This window comes from Artemia sp. Qi Xiang Cuo, chromosome 20 (assembly GCF_049724085.1).
Source record: "Artemia sp. Qi Xiang Cuo chromosome 20, ASM4972408v1, whole genome shotgun sequence".
In the NCBI taxonomy this organism is placed as follows: Eukaryota; Metazoa; Arthropoda; class Branchiopoda; order Anostraca; family Artemiidae; genus Artemia; species Artemia sp. Qi Xiang Cuo.
In genome coordinates, this window is record NC_142813.1 from 7,672,953 (window position 1) to 7,693,553 (window position 20,601).

The 20,601-nt window shown below is 33.4% G+C and overlaps 1 protein-coding gene across 2 annotated transcripts in view; it reads left to right on the top strand.

Moving 5' to 3' along the window:
* Positions 1-20,601, top strand: part of LOC148939828 (lipase maturation factor 2-like) — a 174,613-nt gene that overhangs the window by 133,526 nt on the left and 20,486 nt on the right. For both annotated transcript variants that reach the window (XM_089106280.1, XM_089106279.1), the window contains 3 exons: positions 6-178; positions 6,248-6,488; positions 11,524-11,740. In XM_089106280.1, coding sequence (XP_088962406.1) covers positions 6-178; positions 6,248-6,488; positions 11,524-11,740 — 631 coding nt within the window. The remainder of the gene's footprint in view (positions 1-5; positions 179-6,247; positions 6,489-11,523; positions 11,741-20,601) is intronic.

Genomic DNA, 20,601 nt, shown 5'->3' on the forward strand with positions numbered 1-20,601 from the left:
TTCAGGTTTCAGTTATTCACAATTTGTTAAATTTGTTTACTATGCAACAGTAGCTTCTATTCTCCTTGGTGGATGCAGTGTAGTGTTGGCTATTTGGAAGCAAATCTATGAGTACTCAAGCTATGGCAGGAATTTCATGTTTTCAGTTTTCGCAATGCTGCTTTTTCTGCTTAGTCTTGTAAGTATTTCTTTTATTATGTCTCTCAATCTATCAATTTATCCATTCTGAAAAAATTGTTTTTACTAGGACGTATCCAGGATTTTTGTTCTAGGAGGGGGGACGTTACAAAGCACAACAAAAATTTGTTTATATGCATTTTTGTTATTTTTTACGAATTGGACGAAAATTTTCAGGGGAGGGGGCTTCAAAACTGGTAACATCCCCTCTGAATACGGGCTTGACTAGAACTATTAAGGATTATTTGGCCCAAGAAGTTTAGCTTGTTGTGGGATTCAGTTTTTGCAATTTTTTGCAAGCTTTTTTTGCTTAGTCTTGTGAGTTATTTTCATTATATCTGTCAATCAATTTGTTCATTCTAAAAAAAGATTACCAGCAACAGGGCGTATCCAGGAATTTTGTTCAGGGGGGAATTACGAAACTCATCAAAAATTTCGTTTATATGCATTTTTATTACTTTTTGCGAGTCGTTCAAAAATTTCAGGGGTGGGGGAGGGAGTTCAAAACCCGTAACTCCCTTTCTGAATATGGCTAACACTACTAAGGATTATTGGCAATTTCTGAATTTAATTTATGTTTATTTTATATATATATATATATATATATATATATATATATATATATATATATATATATAATTTATGTTTATTTAATATATAGACTTGTTTATGTTTTATATTTTCATATATTTACTGATATTTATATTATTACGAATTATATTTATATCTCTGAAGTATAATTTCTGAATTATTTTTTATTGTATGATATGTGGACGGGACCTAAGATATGTATGTGAAGATACTATATACTTTTTCACAGCAAGATCCAGATGCTTTGCTGGGCCTCGTGGGCTTTTAGCAAGTATTTTAGGATCTGTGGCGTATGTCCCTAAGCGGGGGTTGGATTTTTAGCGGTTATTGTGGAATTATTTAATCATAATTAATCATTTAATTAATACATTTAATTAAAACATATTAATCATTATATCATTAAACAATATCATAAAACATAAAATTTTATCATAAAACATAAATTAAATCATTAATCATAACCAATTAATACCCATTCTATCTTTGCGTGCTTTCAATTAAAAAGATGAAAGTTATTGAATAAAACGCAAGGAGCGATGTTGAAACTTAATTTAAACAATTTTAAACAAAATGTTACCACAAAGGATGAAGTCACACTTAAAATGGCATAAATAAGCCATAAATAAGAGCAGTGTTTTTGTTAGAGCTGGACTAATCTTAAAGTGCTTAAAATGCGTGACAGTTTATTGTCCTTATTGCCAAATTTTTTTGTTAGAATTTTAAAAAAATGTTCTTAGAATTTTTTTCTTAGAAAATAGAAAAATTTTAGAGACCTAAAGAAGGAAATTTTTTGACTAATCCACTTATTATAAATATAATAGATTTTATTTATATATTTATAATATAATCTAATTCAATGTAAATTAATATAGTGAATCTCGGACTGTTAAAGCAAACGAAGCTTATTCTTTTCTCCATTCTAAGTAGACGCTCCTTTCAAATTGATAAATTTAACCTGAAGCAAGAAAATCACTGCTGCTTAATAATCCATGAGTTGCTAATAAAAATTATTAACGTCTGTTTTGTTCGTTTTTTTTTCGTTTTTTTGTACATACCTTGTTCACAAGGTCCACGTTCTGAAAATTTAAAAGAGCTGACCGCTTCTTAGTCGTGATACACATTAAACAAAAATCCGATAATGGTTCTGTACAAAAACAAGTTAAGCCCCCTCAAACTTTTCTTGAGACTCGTTTGCGCTTCGTTGAGAACCAAGACAATTGAACTACGGAAGGCAAAATTATTTTGAAATTCTACTGGGTGGTCAGTTTTCCCCTCTTAATACTCTGGTTCTGTCCATAGAAGTACTGTGTACGATGTATGTGGATTTTAAGGATTTGAAATACCGAAGAAATTGAAGGAAGTTGAAATATTTGGGAGATGACATTTCTGAGATAGTAAGAGGGAACGAATGGATTGTGGAATTTTTTAAAGTTTTATTTTATTTCAGTATTTAACATTAGTAAATCAACATTTAGTAAACATTTTTTTTTTTTAATTTTTTTTTTTTTTTTGAAGCGGTGTTCATCTGCAGGTTCAGCAAGACTTCCACGCCTAAACATTTATGTCTGTCAATACAATTGCCTTGGAATGGAAGTCCAGCCAGACATACATGCGAATGCCTTCCTTAATTAAAGATGATAAATACAAACAAATACTTAGGATTGGAAATCTTAACGTCATTGATTAATCTCTTGATCTTGATTTTGTTGTTACTTGTGACGCTGTCGTAGAAGTCATATCTCGACTCAAAAGGAAAGCGTCTTGTGGGATAGACAAGGTGAGTGCTCTACACATCATTAACTGAAGTTATGTTCTGGTGCGTCATCTCTGCCTTCTCATGCGAATGATATTTGATACAGGTTTTCTTCCGTCTTCGTTCTGCATTGGTGATATGGCTCTGATTCCCAAAAGGAAAATCTGAGTCGCGTTTTCAGGCTAATCTTGGCTGTTCACATGCTCTTACAGCAGTTTTTACTGCCCTTGCTGGCGCTGAATCTTCAGGAGAAAGTCTGATGCTCGCCGGACATGACGTTAAACGTGCGTTTGATTCCTTAATTCATTCGTCCATCATTCTTCATATGACAATTCGAGGCGTTAACTAATCAGTTGTCCGTGTTCTCAAGGATTTATATAGGAATCTTAGAGTGTGTTTGAAGCTCCCATCCCGTTTACCCCTCCAGTCGACTCTTCATGGATCCCATTACAATAGCGATAATTCTCGTGTGAGACCAAACTCATCAAATCCCTTGAATTTGCGTGTAATGCCTCAGTACCAGATCCCCGTTAAGAAAGGGACTAGACATGCAGCTATCACTTCCCCAACCCCGTTCAATCATGGTATCCTAGACGCTCAGGAAAATGTCTTCTTTCTTGGATTCTTGGGGGAATCGATGTGTCTCATATTTGTTATACTGATGACATCTTGAATCTTACCCGTACGATGCAGCGCATTGAGCAGAATTTCAAAATCATCAAAGATGAACATGCAAAAATCGGACTGTCTTTCAAGTCTGAGAAAACCGAAGTTGTCCTTTTCAATTGGTGAATTCCTCTACTTCTTTCCTAAATCTTGACGGTTCTTTTATCAAATTTGTTGACCACAATTTGATAGACAAGGTGAGTGCTCTACACATCATTAACTGAAGTTATGTTCTGGTGCGTCATCTCTGCCTTCTCATGCGAATGATATTTGATACAGGTTTTCTTCCGTCTTCGTTCTGCATTGGTGATATGGCTCTGATTCCCAAAAAGGAAAATCTGAGTCGCGTTTTCAGGCTAATCTTGGCTGTTCACATGCTCTTACAGCAGTTTTTACTGCCCTTGCTGGCGCTGAATCTTCAGGAGAAAGTCTGATGCTCGCCGGACATGACGTTAAACGTGCGTTTGATTCCTTAATTCATTCGTCCATCATTCTTCATATGACAATTCGAGGCGTTAACTAATCAGTTGTCCGTGTTCTCAAGGATTTATATAGGAATCTTAGAGTGTGTTTGAAGCTCCCATCCCGTTTACCCCTCCAGTCGACTCTTCATGGATCCCATTACAATAGCGATAATTCTCGTGTGAGACCAAACTCATCAAATCCCTTGAATTTGCGTGTAATGCCTCAGTACCAGATCCCCGTTAAGAAAGGGACTAGACATGCAGCTATCACTTCCCCAACCCCGTTCAATCATGGTATCCTAGACGCTCAGGAAAATGTCTTCTTTCTTGGATTCTTGGGGGAATCGATGTGTCTCATATTTGTTATACTGATGACATCTTGATTCTTACCCGTACGATGCAGCGCATTGAGCAGAATTTCAAAATCATCAAAGATGAACATGCAAAAATCGGACTGTCTTTCAAGTCTGAGAAAACCGAAGTTGTCCTTTTCAATTGGTGAATTCCTCTACTTCTTTCCTAAATCTTGACGGTTCTTTTATCAAATTTGTTGACCACATTACGTACCTGGACCTTCCAGCTGGATCATCTACGCCGTTGATTCAATTGGATCATCTCCAATTGGCCACACACACCGTTTGCTGATATCTCATGTTGAGCGTAAAATTGGTATTACCTACGCTGGAGTCGTAAAAAGCAAACTACGCTTCAACCGTCACTTTCTAACATCCATCTATAACGCCATAGCCCATCCGCATCTGCTTTACATTACTCCTTTCTGGAATTTTTTACAGTTATAGATACAAGCACCTACGATCAATCTTCTTCACATTTGCTTCCTCGGACAAGAAACCATAAAATTATCTATCTGTATAAGCTTGCAGACCCAAATATTAGTATTAATGATTTAGCCCGTTTTCAAATAAATTTTCATCACCCATGGTCGTCAATTTGTTAGAAATACTTTATTTGTATTAAAATAATGTATAATGAAGTGTTTTTTGTCATGTATTTGAATTGTGAATGTGTGTTTGCGTCCTTTCTTTTTTCTTTTTGTTATCTTTATATGTTCTTGTTATGTTATATGTATGTGTTATATGTTATATACGTTTTTTTTCTTTTTGATTACTCCGTCTATTGTATCTTTTTTGACAGGCAATAAATGAATAATAATAATAACAGTACACGGTTGTTTTTTTTTTGCTGCTTTTATTTATGCTTTCTTTTTTTTGTCTTTTTGTAAACCATGACACATATTGCTCTCCAAAAAGGAATATATCAGATCCTACCATATGAAAAGAAAAATGTGTTTCAGCTCTTTGTACGGCTATCATCTCTAAAGTTTTTTTTTCAGAAGTTAAAAAAAAATTGAATAAATTAAATCTCTTGAATAAAAATTTTTTGAATAATTGTTTTTTTGACAAATTAAAAAAAAATCTGCTAAAAACCCACTATTGGTTAAAAATCAAACGAAGTTATATGTTTTCATTAAATTTAAAGAAAGTTGGAAATTAGCTGTCGTTCTAATGCACCGCCACAGTATTATTTTCATTGATTAATTTTTATGTTTAAAATATATTTTTGTTTATTTTGCTATGTTTATTTTATAATATTTATCTATTATATTATTTATCATCATTATATAATTATTTTTAATTTTTCATCTCCAAAGTTTTTTTAGAAAAAAAATCTATATAGTTTTATTATAATTCTATTATAGTTTTATAGCTATAGTCTATATAATCAGAGTCTATTATAGTTGTAGTTCTAATATAGTTTTTGAAAATCTACCGAAAACCAATTATTGCTTAAAAATCAAATGAAGTCAAACTTATGAATACATATGATGTTCATTTCTGTTCATTTGATGTTCTGTTCATGAACATATGATGTTCATTCAGTAAATTTATTTGAAGGTGGAAATGAGCTGTTGTTCCATTGCGCCACCGCTTTATTATTTTCATTTATTAATTTGTATATCTAATTCGTATTTATTTTTCATTTATGTTTATTTTATTCATACTCATTTATTTTATAATATTCGTTTATTATATTACTTTTTATTTATATTATATTATATTTATTTATTATATTGGTTTTATTATATTTGTATATTATCTAATTTATTATTCTATATTTATATTTCATATTCAGTTCAAGGAAGTTGGAAATTAGTTATTGTTCCTGTGCGCCACCTCAGCATTTTTGTATTTATTAATTTGTATATTTGTATATATTTATTTTCATATATTTGTTTTATTATGTTTATTTATTATACTTATTTTTATATTTATTCATTCTAATGTTAAATTAGAAGAAAGTTATAAATTAAATTTTGTTCCAGTGGGCCCATGGTACTATTTTTTATTTAGTAGTTTTTTTTCTTTTCTTTTTTCTTTTTGTTCAAGTGGCATGGGATTTCTCAGCAATTTTGTTTATTTACTCTGTAGAGGTATACTACTTCTGGCGGTCTTGTTGGAGACCTTTTTGCAATTCATTGGAAAAAGGTGGCTGTGACTGTTAACTTCCTTAAGTTTTGCAATACTTTTTCCTGGTTACAATTCAGGCAAATAAATCTGTGATTCCACCGTTTCAGCCTTCATATTCAACAATTAACTCAGAAGTTCATCAATCAATTTGGCCCGAATTGCACAAGTTGTCAGATAAAGTTTCGAGCTTTAATATTTTTGGGAGCTATGGTCTCTTCAGGCGCATGACTGGAGCTGATGGAAGACCAGAGCTTATTTTGGAGGGGGCAGACAAATTTGGTGGCCCTTGGCATGAATTGGAGTTTAAGTTTAAGCCTGGCAACGTGAGACGGCCTAACAAATTTACGGGTAGGTTTTTTGATATCTCGAGTGAAATGCTTAATGTCACTTATAGGAATGGCCTGAGGGTAGGACAAGGGGACAGTGGACCTCCCTGATTTTCAAGAAATGTTCGCGGCACTTCATGATATAGGATATGTCATGACAAAGGGCTTGTGTGATGCATCAAATTATCTATTTCATGATTTAGCAATTTCAATGGTCCTATCTAGTGTTGGTATCTACAGTGAGATGTTTGATACCCCTTACAATAGATAGAGATGTCCTTTGGGTTGGACCAGGCGACAGTGGATCTCCCTGATTAAAAAAAAAAATTCAAAAATCCTAGAAAAGTTTGTTTTCGTGACACCTTTGAATGTAGAATATGGTGTAAAATTGTTTTACCCCAGATGCTCAAATTAAGAGCAGGGTTGCCACCTGTAGCACGAAAGTGCTATTTTAACACTTACAGTAAATTTTTTACTGTAGTACCGAAAAGCACTGTGCAGCACGGAAATTTAGGCAATCGTAGCACTTGAGGAACTGAGCGTTGTGGCGACCTTGATCGAGACATTTTTGTGACAAACTTCGTCGCATTATCGAGAGGTATTGTGACATCCTGCCAAGATTATTTCTTACTTGATTGACCGATTTCAGTTATCCTGTCTGCGCCTCGGTATCTGGCAACGATGCTAATTAAAAGCTTTCTGTCTAACCAAATTTTTATTAGAGCCATTTATTTTAGCTCTGTTAATTTAAAAGACATTATTTGATGTTAGTGTCTAACTGAAATTCTTAAGCTAAGTTTGTAAGCTGAATATATAAGAGTAAAGACCTCTTGCAGAATAGAATATTCATTCAAAGAGTGTTATGTGGCATTTTTCTCAAACTTATATTCTTAATTTCAATTTTACGCTAAAAATGTAAAAGTAAATCATATCATCGGCAAAAATTCATTAGAGCTATTTGTTTCAGCTCTGCTGATTCGAGTAGGGTTACGTATAACTTTCGTCAAAATTTGAAAATTTTAAGCGCCTTAGAGGGGCTTAAAACAGCCCATAGTAACAAAAAGTTCTAAAATTGCATTTCTAAAAGAGTCTGGAACCCCTCGAAAACGGTGTATAACAGCAAAACAAAAAGTACGCTATTGGTATCACAATTGTTGAAAACCTTTAACAGGAAACTTACTTTTTCCCTCCTTGAACAACAAGCAAAATCACATTTTTGCTTGAAAGCACTGATATTTTTTTCTTTTTTTTGTTCTGCTTTTTTTCATTTGTTGCTAGTAGGGCACCGAAGCATCATAGGGATTTCTTTAAGGGCTCCTTTAAAAGCTACTTTTAGATAAGATTTATTGAAAGATTATTATTACCATTTATTGAAAGATATATAATAAGATTATTTTGAAACATACCACAAGTATAGCTGGGCCAGATAATATATTTCATTATTAAACAAAAAATCTAAGATTTTCTGTTTAATAAAAAATCTTTGATGGCATTCGTCCTAGTACCCTCACCTCAATTTTTTCAAAATTGTATGAAAGTTTTCTCACAGACTGGCTTAAGATGAAAGTCACACCCCCCCCCCCCCCTGATTGATCTTAGACAGTTTGATAATCTCAAATCGACGTCAACCTCTCATTACCTGATCCATCTTGTTGATACCATGGGTAAATTACTTGAAAAACCTAACACTTGGCTTAATCTGATTTCTATTGATCTTCAAAAAGATTTCGATTTGATTAACCACAATTTGCTCAGATAAACTCATAAACGAATTCCATATTGAACATTTCGTTGTTAAGCTCGTTACCTCTTTTCTCTCTAATAGATCCCAAGCAGTTAAATATCTAAATTATTTCTCAGATCAACTCCCCATATTTAATGGCATTCCTCAGGGGACTATTCTAGGCCCTCTCCTTTTTTCTCTTATGATTAACAGCCTTTCAATCCTTTATGACAATAGGTGGAAATTTGTCGATGACTTGACAATTTTAGAGATATGTCATAAAAACATGTTTAGCAACCCAATGGGCATACTCCAAGATACTGCCTGTGAGGCCTCCTCCCTTGACATGATAGTTAACCCTTCTAAATCCGCAATAGTCTCAGTAAGTTTCCTTAAGTTTCCTTAAATCCCCTCCCCTTTTTCTTGCTCCTATTCCTCCTGAAACCTCTGTCACATCTCTTAACTCCTTGGTGTTACAATTTCTTCCAATTTGAAATGGGATGCCCATATAAATAATATCCTACGACAAGCAAACTCCTCGTTTTCCCTTCTTAAACTTTTAAATAAATTCAGTTGCCCCCAATCACATTTACTACAAGTATACATTTTTTTTTTGCGTCCCATATTAGAGTATGCTCGTCCTGTGTGGCACCCTGGCTTCTCAAATGAAGCAACACAAAAAATTGAAAATGTCCAAAAGAGAGGTCTAAGAATTATTTTTAAAGAAGCCATGATACCATATTTGCATTTTTTAAATATTTTAAGACCACAGAGCCTCGAGACACGAAGAAATAACTTGTGCTTCCATTTTGCAAAAAAAGCCATAACAAACCCTAGTACAGAAAGTATTTTCCCCAAACGTCACTCCCTATCTAGATTAAGGCCGCCTCGAACTGTTTCTGAGCCCATCCGTGTTTTGTCCCCCATTCGCTGCGTTACTTCCAGATACGAAAGAACTTTTGTCCCCTTTATTACAGAAAAAAATGATTAAAATGTATCCAAATAGTTTCTTTTTCCCCCTCTTTTTTGTTTACTAGCTGATGGTGCTGCCCAGGTTCTTGCACTCATTTGCTTGTCCCCCTTTTTTTCAGTTCCCCCTTTAATTTTTACATATTTTATTTTTTGTTCTTTTTTTTGGGAGGGGGGGGTATTTATTTTTGTCCCCTCCTCCACCCCCTTCTGGACCAGTTTTTATTTTTTAACTCTTTTATTGACTTACTGCCGTTGAATTATTGACACTTTCTTAGTGTCCCTTTTAATTTATATGCATTTATGTCTCGCTCTTTTTTTGTGTATATTCGCTTATTCCCCCCTTCCTTTTTTTATGTCCGTTCTAATTCTTTTTCTGATTCGTATTTGTGTAGTTTGACCAGTTTTTATCTTTTTAACTTTTCAATTGACTTTATAGTTTTAATTATTGACTGTTAAATGATTGTTCATTATGATTTTTCTATTTCGTTGTTGTTTTTTGCATTTTGGCTAGTTTTAGTGCAACCATTTATATTGTCGACTCCGAAATCCGAAATTCGGCCCTTTGTGGGCTTGTGATAGTGATCTTTTTGGAATAAATATCTTATCTTATCTACAAACATTAATATATAATTAGTCTATATATATATATATATATATATATATATATATATATATATATATATATATATATATATATATATATATATATATATATATATATATATATATATATATATATATATATATATATATATATATATATATATATATATATATATATATATATATATATATATATATATATATATATATATATATATATATATATATATATATATATATATATATATATATATACAAACAAACAAATATATATATTTATATATATAAATTTGTATATAGTTAGTCATTAAATAAATTTTTAACTTTGCATCTTAATCTAAAAACTATAATAAATTGACGTAATCAAAGCCCACATTCTTTGAGCAACTTATCAAAGTAGGCCACTATAAGAAATTTCCTAGGGTAATACCACATTTCCGTTACTGTTAAACCGTGAACAATTTTTATATGTGTCAAATATGAAAACTTCTACATTTCCGTTAATGTTTAACCGTGAACAATTTTTATATGTTTCAAATATGAAAACTTTGGCAGCTCCAATAAATTGAATGACAAGCTCTTAATTTGCGAGATTTGGGGCTTGGTGGTAGCAAATTGGAAGCAAACCGCTTTAATTTTTTTCGATTACAGCCTATATAAAAGTTCAATATACGTACCACTTAAAACAGAATCATTTGAAACCTGAGAAATATCCCTTCCTGTAGTATATTTTCGAGTTTTGCTTAGATATGAACAATCGAAATCGCAAATTAAGCTAATTTTTAATGAAAAATCTGACACATTAAAAATCTTTAAATTTACACGAATAAGTAAAGTATGACTTTTGGGGCCATATTAAGGACTGAAAATGGAATTCATCCCATATGTTATAATTACATTTAGAAAGAGCATAAAAAAGGCATCAAGTGACGCATTCACTTTCTAGCTGAATATTATTATAAAAAAGTATCAATTTACCGATTCTATAACTTAGCCTTTTATAATAATGCGATAGAGGTAATTACTAGAGGTAGTTAGATAGAGGTAGTTATGATAAAAGATGTAGTTATGATGGTAATTACGAGAGGTAGGATAGAGGTAGTTAGAGAAAAGAAAAAAAGAAGAAAAGTACTGTCTTCCTAATCCAGAAATTGAGATAAACGAGCATTTGAACGAGCTCTTGACCTTACTTATCTATCCAATTACCTAGGACAAAACAGTATAACCAAACCGTCAACAAAATCGAAATGTCCTAATCCATTCAAAATCGTCACTAATACATGTAAGCCGTTGTAAAATTACAAGCAAAAGCACCTTAAATCTAGCGACATATATGATGGGAGGTAATTCCAAGTGATTACCTCCCATTAGGGCTCCTCAGAGGAATAACCACCTGCGTAAATGTGTTCCAGAATGGAAAAGTTTCCAGAATGTGTTTCGATTCTGGAAACTTTAACAGGTATATAATAAGATTATATAATAAAATGACAGATATATAATAAGGTATAACATGTACTTAATGAGATGCATCTTATTATAATAAGATGCCTGTACGTAAACAGGCTATAATAGGAAGACAGGTATATAATAAGAATTGCCACTTTAGTACCATATGCTAAAGAGCGAGCACTTGGGCTCGTTGTGCATTACTTGTCCTGTGTGGATTGTTATAAAAAAAAAAATCAGTATATAATGTATATAAATATAAGGTATAAAAATTTTTTTCCCCTCCCAAGTGATTAACATCATTTTTTTACAGCATATCTGCAACCCCGACTGGATTGGCAAATGTGGTTTGCTGCCCTAAGTGATTATCAGCATAACCCTTGGCTTATATCTTTAGCATATCGAATTTTAATAGGAGAAAAGGAGGTGTACAGCCTTATGGATATTGAAAGCTTCTCGGATTTCAGCCCTGATAAACCACCAAAATATGTTCGAGGGACACTGTATACTTATAGATTCGCTCCAATAAGGTAATGAGAGTTTTAGTGGCATTGGTGTCGGTCATTATGATTAATAGTTGATAATCTTTACAGATGCCTTAGCAGGGATTAGATTTGAAAGACCTATGTGAATTATATGGAATTGTGAACGTATCTGAATGTATGTTTCTGAACGTACCTGAATGTACCTTATATCAACTTTTCTTACCAATAAAGTGTTATGGATGATGAAAGCTTCTCTTATTTTTAGCCCCAAAAAAATCAAAATTTGCTGTATTTATCTACATAAACATATGATATAATATAACATATAACATAAACATATGATATAATATAACATATAACATAAACATATGATATAATATAACATATAACATAAACATATGATATAATATAACATATAACATAAACATATGATATAATATAACATATAACATAAACATATGATATAATATAACATATAACATAAACATATGATATAATATAATATATAACATAAACATATGATATAATATAACATATAACATAAACATATGATATAATATAACATATAACATAAACATATGATATAATATAACATATAACATAAACATATGATATAATATAACATATAACATAAACATATAGCTGGTAATAAAAAGGAGTCTACTCTGTTTTTTTGTTTTGGGGGGGGGCAACTTCGAAAAAAAAGCAAGACAAGGTGAATTAAACTAACCTTGTAAAAATCGTCCTTTGAAAGTCCTGAGGTTTCAGGGGACCGACGGGCTTGAAGGTTTTCCTCCCCCCTTGCGAACGTAGCTGAATGTTTCGTTGCCTTATGTCTGTCTACATTTCTTATCGTTATAGTGTTATGGATATTGAAAATTTCTCTGATTTAAGCCTCCAAAACCACCAAAATATGTTCGAGGGGCACTATATAAACATACATAACTATATCAAACAGTTCGTGGTAACGAACTGTAAGTAAGGAGTGACCCGGCTCAATGGTAACCGAAACTCTAGAAAACGGGATTTTGATACCAACAGATACATCAAAAGAATCAAATTTTAATGCTGATTTCAAATATATAACTTTCATCGAGTTTAGTCCTACCATCAAAAGTTACGCGCCTGAGAAAATTTGGCTGATGTTCGAAAAAAGGGGGGAAAGACCCCCTAAAAGTCATAGAACCTTAATGAAAATTAAATAAAAAAAACAAATTTTTTAAACTGAAAGTAAGGAGCGACATTAAAACTTAAAACGAACAGAAATTATTCCGTATATGAAAGGGGCTGTCCCCTCCTCAACGCCTCGCTCTTTACGCTAAAGTTTTTTATTGTTTTAAAAAATAAAGTTGTGAGACAGAGTCAAACTTTAGCGTAAAGAGCGAGGCGTTGAGGAGGGGACAGCCCTTTCATATACGGAATAATTTCTGTTCGTTTTAAGTTTTAATGTCGCTCCTTACTTTCAGTTTAAAAAACTTGTTTTTTTTATTTAATTTCTGATCGTTTTTTAGTTAATGCAGCTTTTATTTGCATAAAAATTTTACTTTTCTTTTGCTAAATGGATGTCTTAACAAATTAACTTACGTAACTAACTTCTATATTCGTATATTTTTCTTCTGGCAAAAAATACAAAGTTGCAAATTTTTGCAGATATGAGCTTGAAACCAATGTAATACGGTTTTCTGATACGCTGAATCTGACGGTGTGATTTTTATTAAAATTCTTTCACTTTTAGGGGATGTTTCCCCCCTCTTTAAAAAATCGAGTAAATTTTCTCAGGCTCGTAGCCTTTGATGAGTAATACTAAACTTAATAAAATTTATATATTTAGGATCAGCATTATAAACACATTCTTTTGATACATTTATTGACATCAAAATTTCGTTTTTAAAAGTTTCGATTACTATTGAGCCGTATCGCTTGTTTTTTTATTGTTTTTTTTTTATTACGTATATGTTATTACTTATATGAAGGGGTTCTCCCCTTAGTCAATACCACGCTGTTTACGTTAAAAATTAAAAAAATTTTAATTCACAAACCCCTGAATCACAAAGGCCGTTTAATTAGAATAGATAGATCTTTTGAAAGCACTTAAAAAAAACTGTAGCGTAAAGAGCGAGGTATTGAATTGGGGGATAACCCCCTCACATACGCTATAATTTCTCTTCGTTTTAAGTTCTAATATTCCTTCTTACATTTCAGTTGAAAAAACTTGTTTTTTTTTATTTAAATTCTGATCGTTTCTTAAATAATGGTTGGAAATCCGGCGCCCCAGTAATATAAATGGCCCTTACCCCAAATAAAAATCCTCCCTGGAAATTTTCTACAGATTACCCCCCTCCACGCCCCCCCCCCCCCCCCTCGAGAAAAAATACTTCTTGAAACTGGTTGAATACGTCCCAAGACCCAATAAATACTGCAGGCAAGTCCGGCGCCCCCTTCATGGCAATTTCCCTTCCCCCATGAAAACTTCCTTCATGGAAAGATCCTTCCATATAGCCCCCGACCCTCTCCGTCCCCCACCTACCAGAAAAAATCTCCGCTGAAAAAGTCTGTATACTTCCCAATAACCAATACTATATGTTAACATTGAGTAAAGTTCATAACTTTCAGCCCTCCCCTGGGGACTTTGGGGGATCAAGTCATCCTAAAAGACATTTTTATCATATTTTCGACCATGCTGAACAAAATGGCTATCTCAAAATTTTGATCGGGTGACTTTGGTAAAAAAATGAGAGTGGGAGGGGGCCTAGTTGCCCTCCATTTTTTTTGGTCACTTAAAAAGGGCACTAGAACCTTTAATTTCCGTTCCAATGAACCCTCTCACGATATTCTAGGACCACTGGGTCGATACGATCACCCCTGGGGAAAAAAAACAAACAAAAAAACAAATAAAACAAACAAACAAACAAACAAATAAACACGCATCCGTGATCTTTCTTCTGGCAAAAAATGGAAAATTCCACATTTTTGCAGATAGGAGCTTGAAACCTCTACAGTAGGGTTTTTTGATACGCAGAATATGATGGTTTAATTTTCATTAAGGTTCTATAACTTTTAGGGGATCTTTTCCCTTTTTTTGAAAATCAGCAAAATATTCTCAGGTGCTTAACTTGTGATGTGCATGTTTAAACTTGATGAAAGTTATATAGTTTAGATCAACATTTAAAGTTAATTCCTTTGATGTATCTATTGGTATTAAAAATCCGTTTTCTATAGGTTCGGTTAACATTGAGCCGGGTAGCTCCTTACTTACAGTTCGTTACCACGAACTGTTTGATCACACTATCAGATTCAGCGTATCGGAGAACCCTACCGTAGACGTTTCAAGCTCCTATCTACAAAAATGTGGAATTTGGCATTTTTTGCCAGATGCGTGTTTATTTGTTTGTTTTGTTTGTTTTTTTTTCCAGGGGTGATCGTATCAACCCAGTGGTCCTAGAATATCGTGGTTGGGCTCATTGGAACGGAAATTAAAAGTTATAGTGCCCTTTTTAGGTGACCCAATAAAATGGAGGGCAACTAGGCCTCCTCCAACGCTCATTTTTTTCCAAAGTCACCCGATCAAAATTTTGAGATAGACATTTTGTTCAGCATGGTCGAAAATATGATAAATATGTCTTTTAGGATGACTTAATTCCCCGAAGTCCTCGGGGGGAGGGCTGAAAGTTATGAACTTTACCCAATGTTAACATATAGTATTGGTTATTGGGAAGTATAAAGACGTTTTCAGGGGGATTTTTTCTGGTAGTGGGGGGGGAGGAGGGGGCTGGGGGTTATGTGGGAGGATCTTTCCATGAAGGAAGTTTCATTGGGGAAGGGACATTGCTATGAAGGGGCGCCAGATTTCCCAGAATTCTTTAAAAAAAGACCAGAAATTAAATTTAAAAAAATAAGTTTTTCAACTGAAAGTAAGGTGCAACATAACAACTTAAAAACGAACAGAAAATATTACATATATATGATTCGGTTCACCCCCTAGTCAATACCTCGCTCTTTAAGCCAAAGATTATTTAGTACTTTTCATAAAAGCTATTTATTCTAATTAACGGCCTTTCTGATTAAGGGTAATTTTTAAAGAATTAGAACAAAATTCGAAATTTAGCTTAAAGAGCAAGGTATTGACTAGGGGGCGAACTCCCTAATATACTTATTAAGAATATATGAATATAGAAGTTCGTTACGTAAGTTAATTCGTAAGTTACATATATTTATTGCTAATAAAAGCGTTCGTAAATAAAATTAAACAAGTTTTGAGAAAGCCATTTAACCTAATAAAAGTAAAATTAATATGAAATTTTTTTTGTAATTATTCATGTACGGTGAGCCAAAATCTAAACCTGTATTAATTCAAAAATGTTCAAAAACTAAATAAAAAAAAAACAAGTTTTTTTAACTGAAAGTAAGGAACGACGTTAAAACTTAAAATTTTTTCGAGAAAAAAACGGATCTTCCGAGATCTCCTCGAAAATTAACGTTAATGAAAATTAACGATTTTTATTTGGTGTTAATGTTCGTGTGTTTACAAATTCTAATTCTTGAGAAGATTTCAGAGAAACTAGTTATATTTGAGGGCCAATTTGGGCCCCCCCCCCCTCCAAAAAAAAAATAGTGGAAGCACTGATCGCCGTTTGCATTTTTAGAGGAAGTTTTTTTTTTAATATTTGTATCTCACAAAATATGAATTAAAATTTTCCATTTCTTCGTTTTAAATTTTAGGATAATTTTGTCACAATATATAAATTTGTAATTTGGCTCGTTCTTCTTGAAAGCGACGTCTATTTCCCCATTATTATTGAGTTTTTCTACTGACAAAAGAGCAATAAAACTGGAATTAAGTGAGGAACCATTATTCCATCCTCTGGGATAATTTATGCTCAGAAAATCCTAAACTTTTCTTCTTTCTAGTTAATTTCATGATAATAACTATAATGAATTTTATTACAAGCCGAATAAGGCCAGACTATCCAGTATTCTCTAGTACACATTACAACATCACAACATATCACAACAGAAAAACAACAATCACAGAAAAAAAAACAAAGAACTTATATTGCTCTCCTTATTTTACCACTTCATTAATATATTTTCAACCCTGAAAGATTTTCTTCTTTACAGTCGTTTTCAGGATCCTCTGCAGCTCAAGGTTCACCCTCAGAAAAATTACTCCTTAAACGAGGGATATGCTAGAACTTGAGCCGTTCAAAGGAGGGGGCAGCTGGGGTAGCTTCCCCGGGTGCCGTGGCTGGGGGACGGGGTGACGCAGCTAGGGATTTATCTACTTTGATAAAATTTCTTACTTTGATTCGTTTTTTTTTTTTGCTTATATTTGAGTCAAGAGTAGGGGCGCTGTAATTAATTTTTCCCTGGGGCACCACCAACTCAAGAAACGGCTCTAGCTAGAACCATTCTAGTGTGCCCCATTCCCCGCTCCTAAATTACATCTGAGGCAGGGACAATCAGTATCTGAGGTCAGCTTTTTTTCCTATTAAGCATTTCATTTCTAGTTTTCGTTGGTAGACAATTCGGTCGAATACTAAACTAGATTCCTAATATCTCGGGCTATAAATCTAATTTAGAATTATACTCAAAACCTTTTTAACTTGAGCATAAAATGTCTTTAGTCTCCTTACTGCCTGTTTCCAAATCTTGGTTTCCTGATTTTATGTTCTACTACTAAACCGAGCCATAAGTGATTCATTCTTCTCTGGTGGTGCTAGTCCCTAATTCCAAATACAAGGTAGTCCTGCCACCTATAATACAGCTTTTATTTCGCTTTTTTTATATTCAGTAACACTGTGGCAGCGTTGCCAACGCAGTACAATTTTACCGTTTTTGGTGCAATTAGGAGGTTCTGGTACAAATTTTCATGTATGTTTTGGTTTTACTTGCTCTTGTCTGATTTATTTGTTTAAGTTTTATTTTGTCGAAAATTCCCCTCCTGTTATGGAATATTTTTAACCCGTAGTTCAGACGGTACTAATTGACCTCTTACAGTACAATTTTAGTCGGCAAACTAGTACGGTTTGTTTCAAAGCGTTGGGAATGATGTACACTGTGGCTTATTGTGATATTGTGGCTTATTTTGTGGCTTGCTCCTGCCTGATTTATTTGTTTAAGTTCTGTTTTATCGACAATTCACCTCCTGTTATGGAATATTTTTAACCCGTAGTTCAGACGGTACTAATTGACCTCTTACTGTACAAATTTAGTCGGAAAACTAGTACAGTTTGTTTCAAAGCGTTGGGAATGATGTACACTGTGGCTTATTGTGATATTGTGGCTTATTGTGTGGCTTGCTCCTGCCTGATTTATTTGTTTAAGTTTTGTTTTATCGACAATTCCCCTCCTGTTATGGAATATTTTTAACCCGCAGTTCAGACGGTACTAATTGACCTCTTACTGTACAATTTTAGTCGGAAAACTAGTACAGTTTGTTTCAAAGCGTTGGGAATGATGTACACTGTGGCTTATTGTGATATTGTGGCTTATTGTGTGGCTTGCTCCTGCCTGATTTATTTGTTTAGGTTTTGTTTTATCGACGATTCCCCTCCTGTTATGGAATATTTTTAATCCATAGTTCAGACGGTACTAATTGACCTCTTACAGTACAATTTTAGTTGGCAAACTAGTAAAGTTTGTTTCAAAGCGTTGGGAACGATGTACACCGTGGCTTATTGTGATATTGTGGCTTATTTTGTGGCTTGCTCCTGCCTGATTTATTTGTTTAAGTTTTGTTTTATCGACAATTCCCCTCCTGTTATGGAATATTTTTAACCCACAGTTCAGACGGTACTAATTGACCTCTTACTGTACAATTTTAGTCGGCAAACTAGTACAGTTTGTTTCAAAGCCTTGGGAAGTAACAATGGGTTTATTTAAAAAAAAAAAAAATATATATATATACATCATCGATTCCCTGAAGCAATGCTTGTGCGGGAGAAAACCCACCTAATAAATAAAAAAAAAAAAAAAAAAATAACAAAAAAAAAAAACACAAAAAAATAATTAGAGCTCAACTTACCGGACCCGAAAACCAACGACCCTCCAAACAATACCCAACAAAATTATAATAATTATAATCATATTCAGCTGAAACTAAACCCTCCTCAAAAACAAAACTTAAGTGGCGTGGAATAATCCATTTAAAATACACACATCAAAACAATGGTTCTTTAGCGACTTAAGAAAATCCTGCAAACCCCCAACATTCCTCAAATCCTCTGGCAAACTCTCCCAAACTAACGGAACAACATGGCGAATTGAAAACCTAGACCTAGACGTGACCATAGCTGGTCTTCGCACCAACTGAGAAGATCGTGTCAAATGATCGTGAGTAGTAGACGCAAGACTAAACATTCCTGAAAAACATGATGGTAACTCCGAAGCTAAATATTTAAACATAAACAGAGCATTATAGAATACACATATTCCTGCCAACGGTAGAATTTTATACTCGCGGTAAAGATGCCTCACCGATACAGATAGGTCAATTTGATTACCATAAACAACTCTAATTGCCATATTCTGTGTTACGCAGAGCGGATGGAGGTGAGTTACGAATGTTTTCGACCAAACCTTACAACAGTAAATGAGATATGGGTGAACCATAGAAAAATACAACATTCTCAGAATTTCACACGGAAAAAGATACCTAAGTTTACGCATAATACCAATATTATGGGACAATTTGCTGTTAACAGATGCAATATGGTCTTTAAAACTAAGGCTTTCATCAATTATAACACCAAGGTATCTAGTACTAGTAGATCTTACAATAGTATGGTGCCCTACTTCTATACTATTAATCCATGGATAATGTCCAGTAATTCTACCATAAATCAAAAAATTCGACTTATTATGATTCAGTTTCAATTTATTTACTCTTATCCACTTTTCAATCGAAGAAATACCTTGTTTCAATATAGTCATCAACTCATTTTCAGTTCTAGCAGCTACGATGAAATGGGCATCATCAGCAAAACATGGTAGAATTCCTTTAGTACCGTAAGTATCAAGGTCTAAAGAACAAGACACATTACTTGAAGCTCTACAAAGGTCATTAATATAAACCAAAAACAACAAAGGGCCCAAAACGGAACCCTGGGGTACTACAATCGAAATATATTCAATTTTAGATGTAACTCCATCCATCACGACACACTGAGTCCTTCCACTAAGAAAACTAACTATCACATTTAAAAAATCACCACGTATACCACTACTATATAGCTTTTGAACTAGTATATCATGATCAACAGAGTCAAATGCTTTAGTAATATCCAAAAATATCGAAGCTATCTTCAGACCCTTGTCTAAAGCATCATTAATAAAAGTTGTTAAAAACAAAACTGCATGCTCTGTAGAATGATGACTCCTAAACCCAAACTGACTAGAACTAAAAAATAGTCTTTTTTCGAAAAAACTTACCATCCTACTATGAATCAACTTTTCAAACACTCTAGAAATAAATGGCAGTAAAGAAATCTGTCTATAATAACTAAAACAATTCTTATCCCCTCCTTTAAATATCGGGATAACATTCGCGCACTTTAGACAATCAGGAAATATTCCAGCTTTTAAACAATTATTTATCAGTCCTAAAAAATGACTAGATATAACAGGTAATATCGACTACAAAACCTTCAACGAAATAAAATCGCCTCCTGATGCACCATTTTTCATATTATTTATAACATCAAATAATTCATCAATAGATACAGATTTAAGGTACGCAGACACATCACAATCTTCAGGTAGGAACTGACGAAAATCTCCATCTTGATCAAATACTGGCACCGATGATGACACACGCTGTCCAATAGTAGCGAAGTGATTACACATCTCATCTGCAACATTATTATTCATTCACATATTATCTGGGCGGATCAAGACGCTACCAGGGC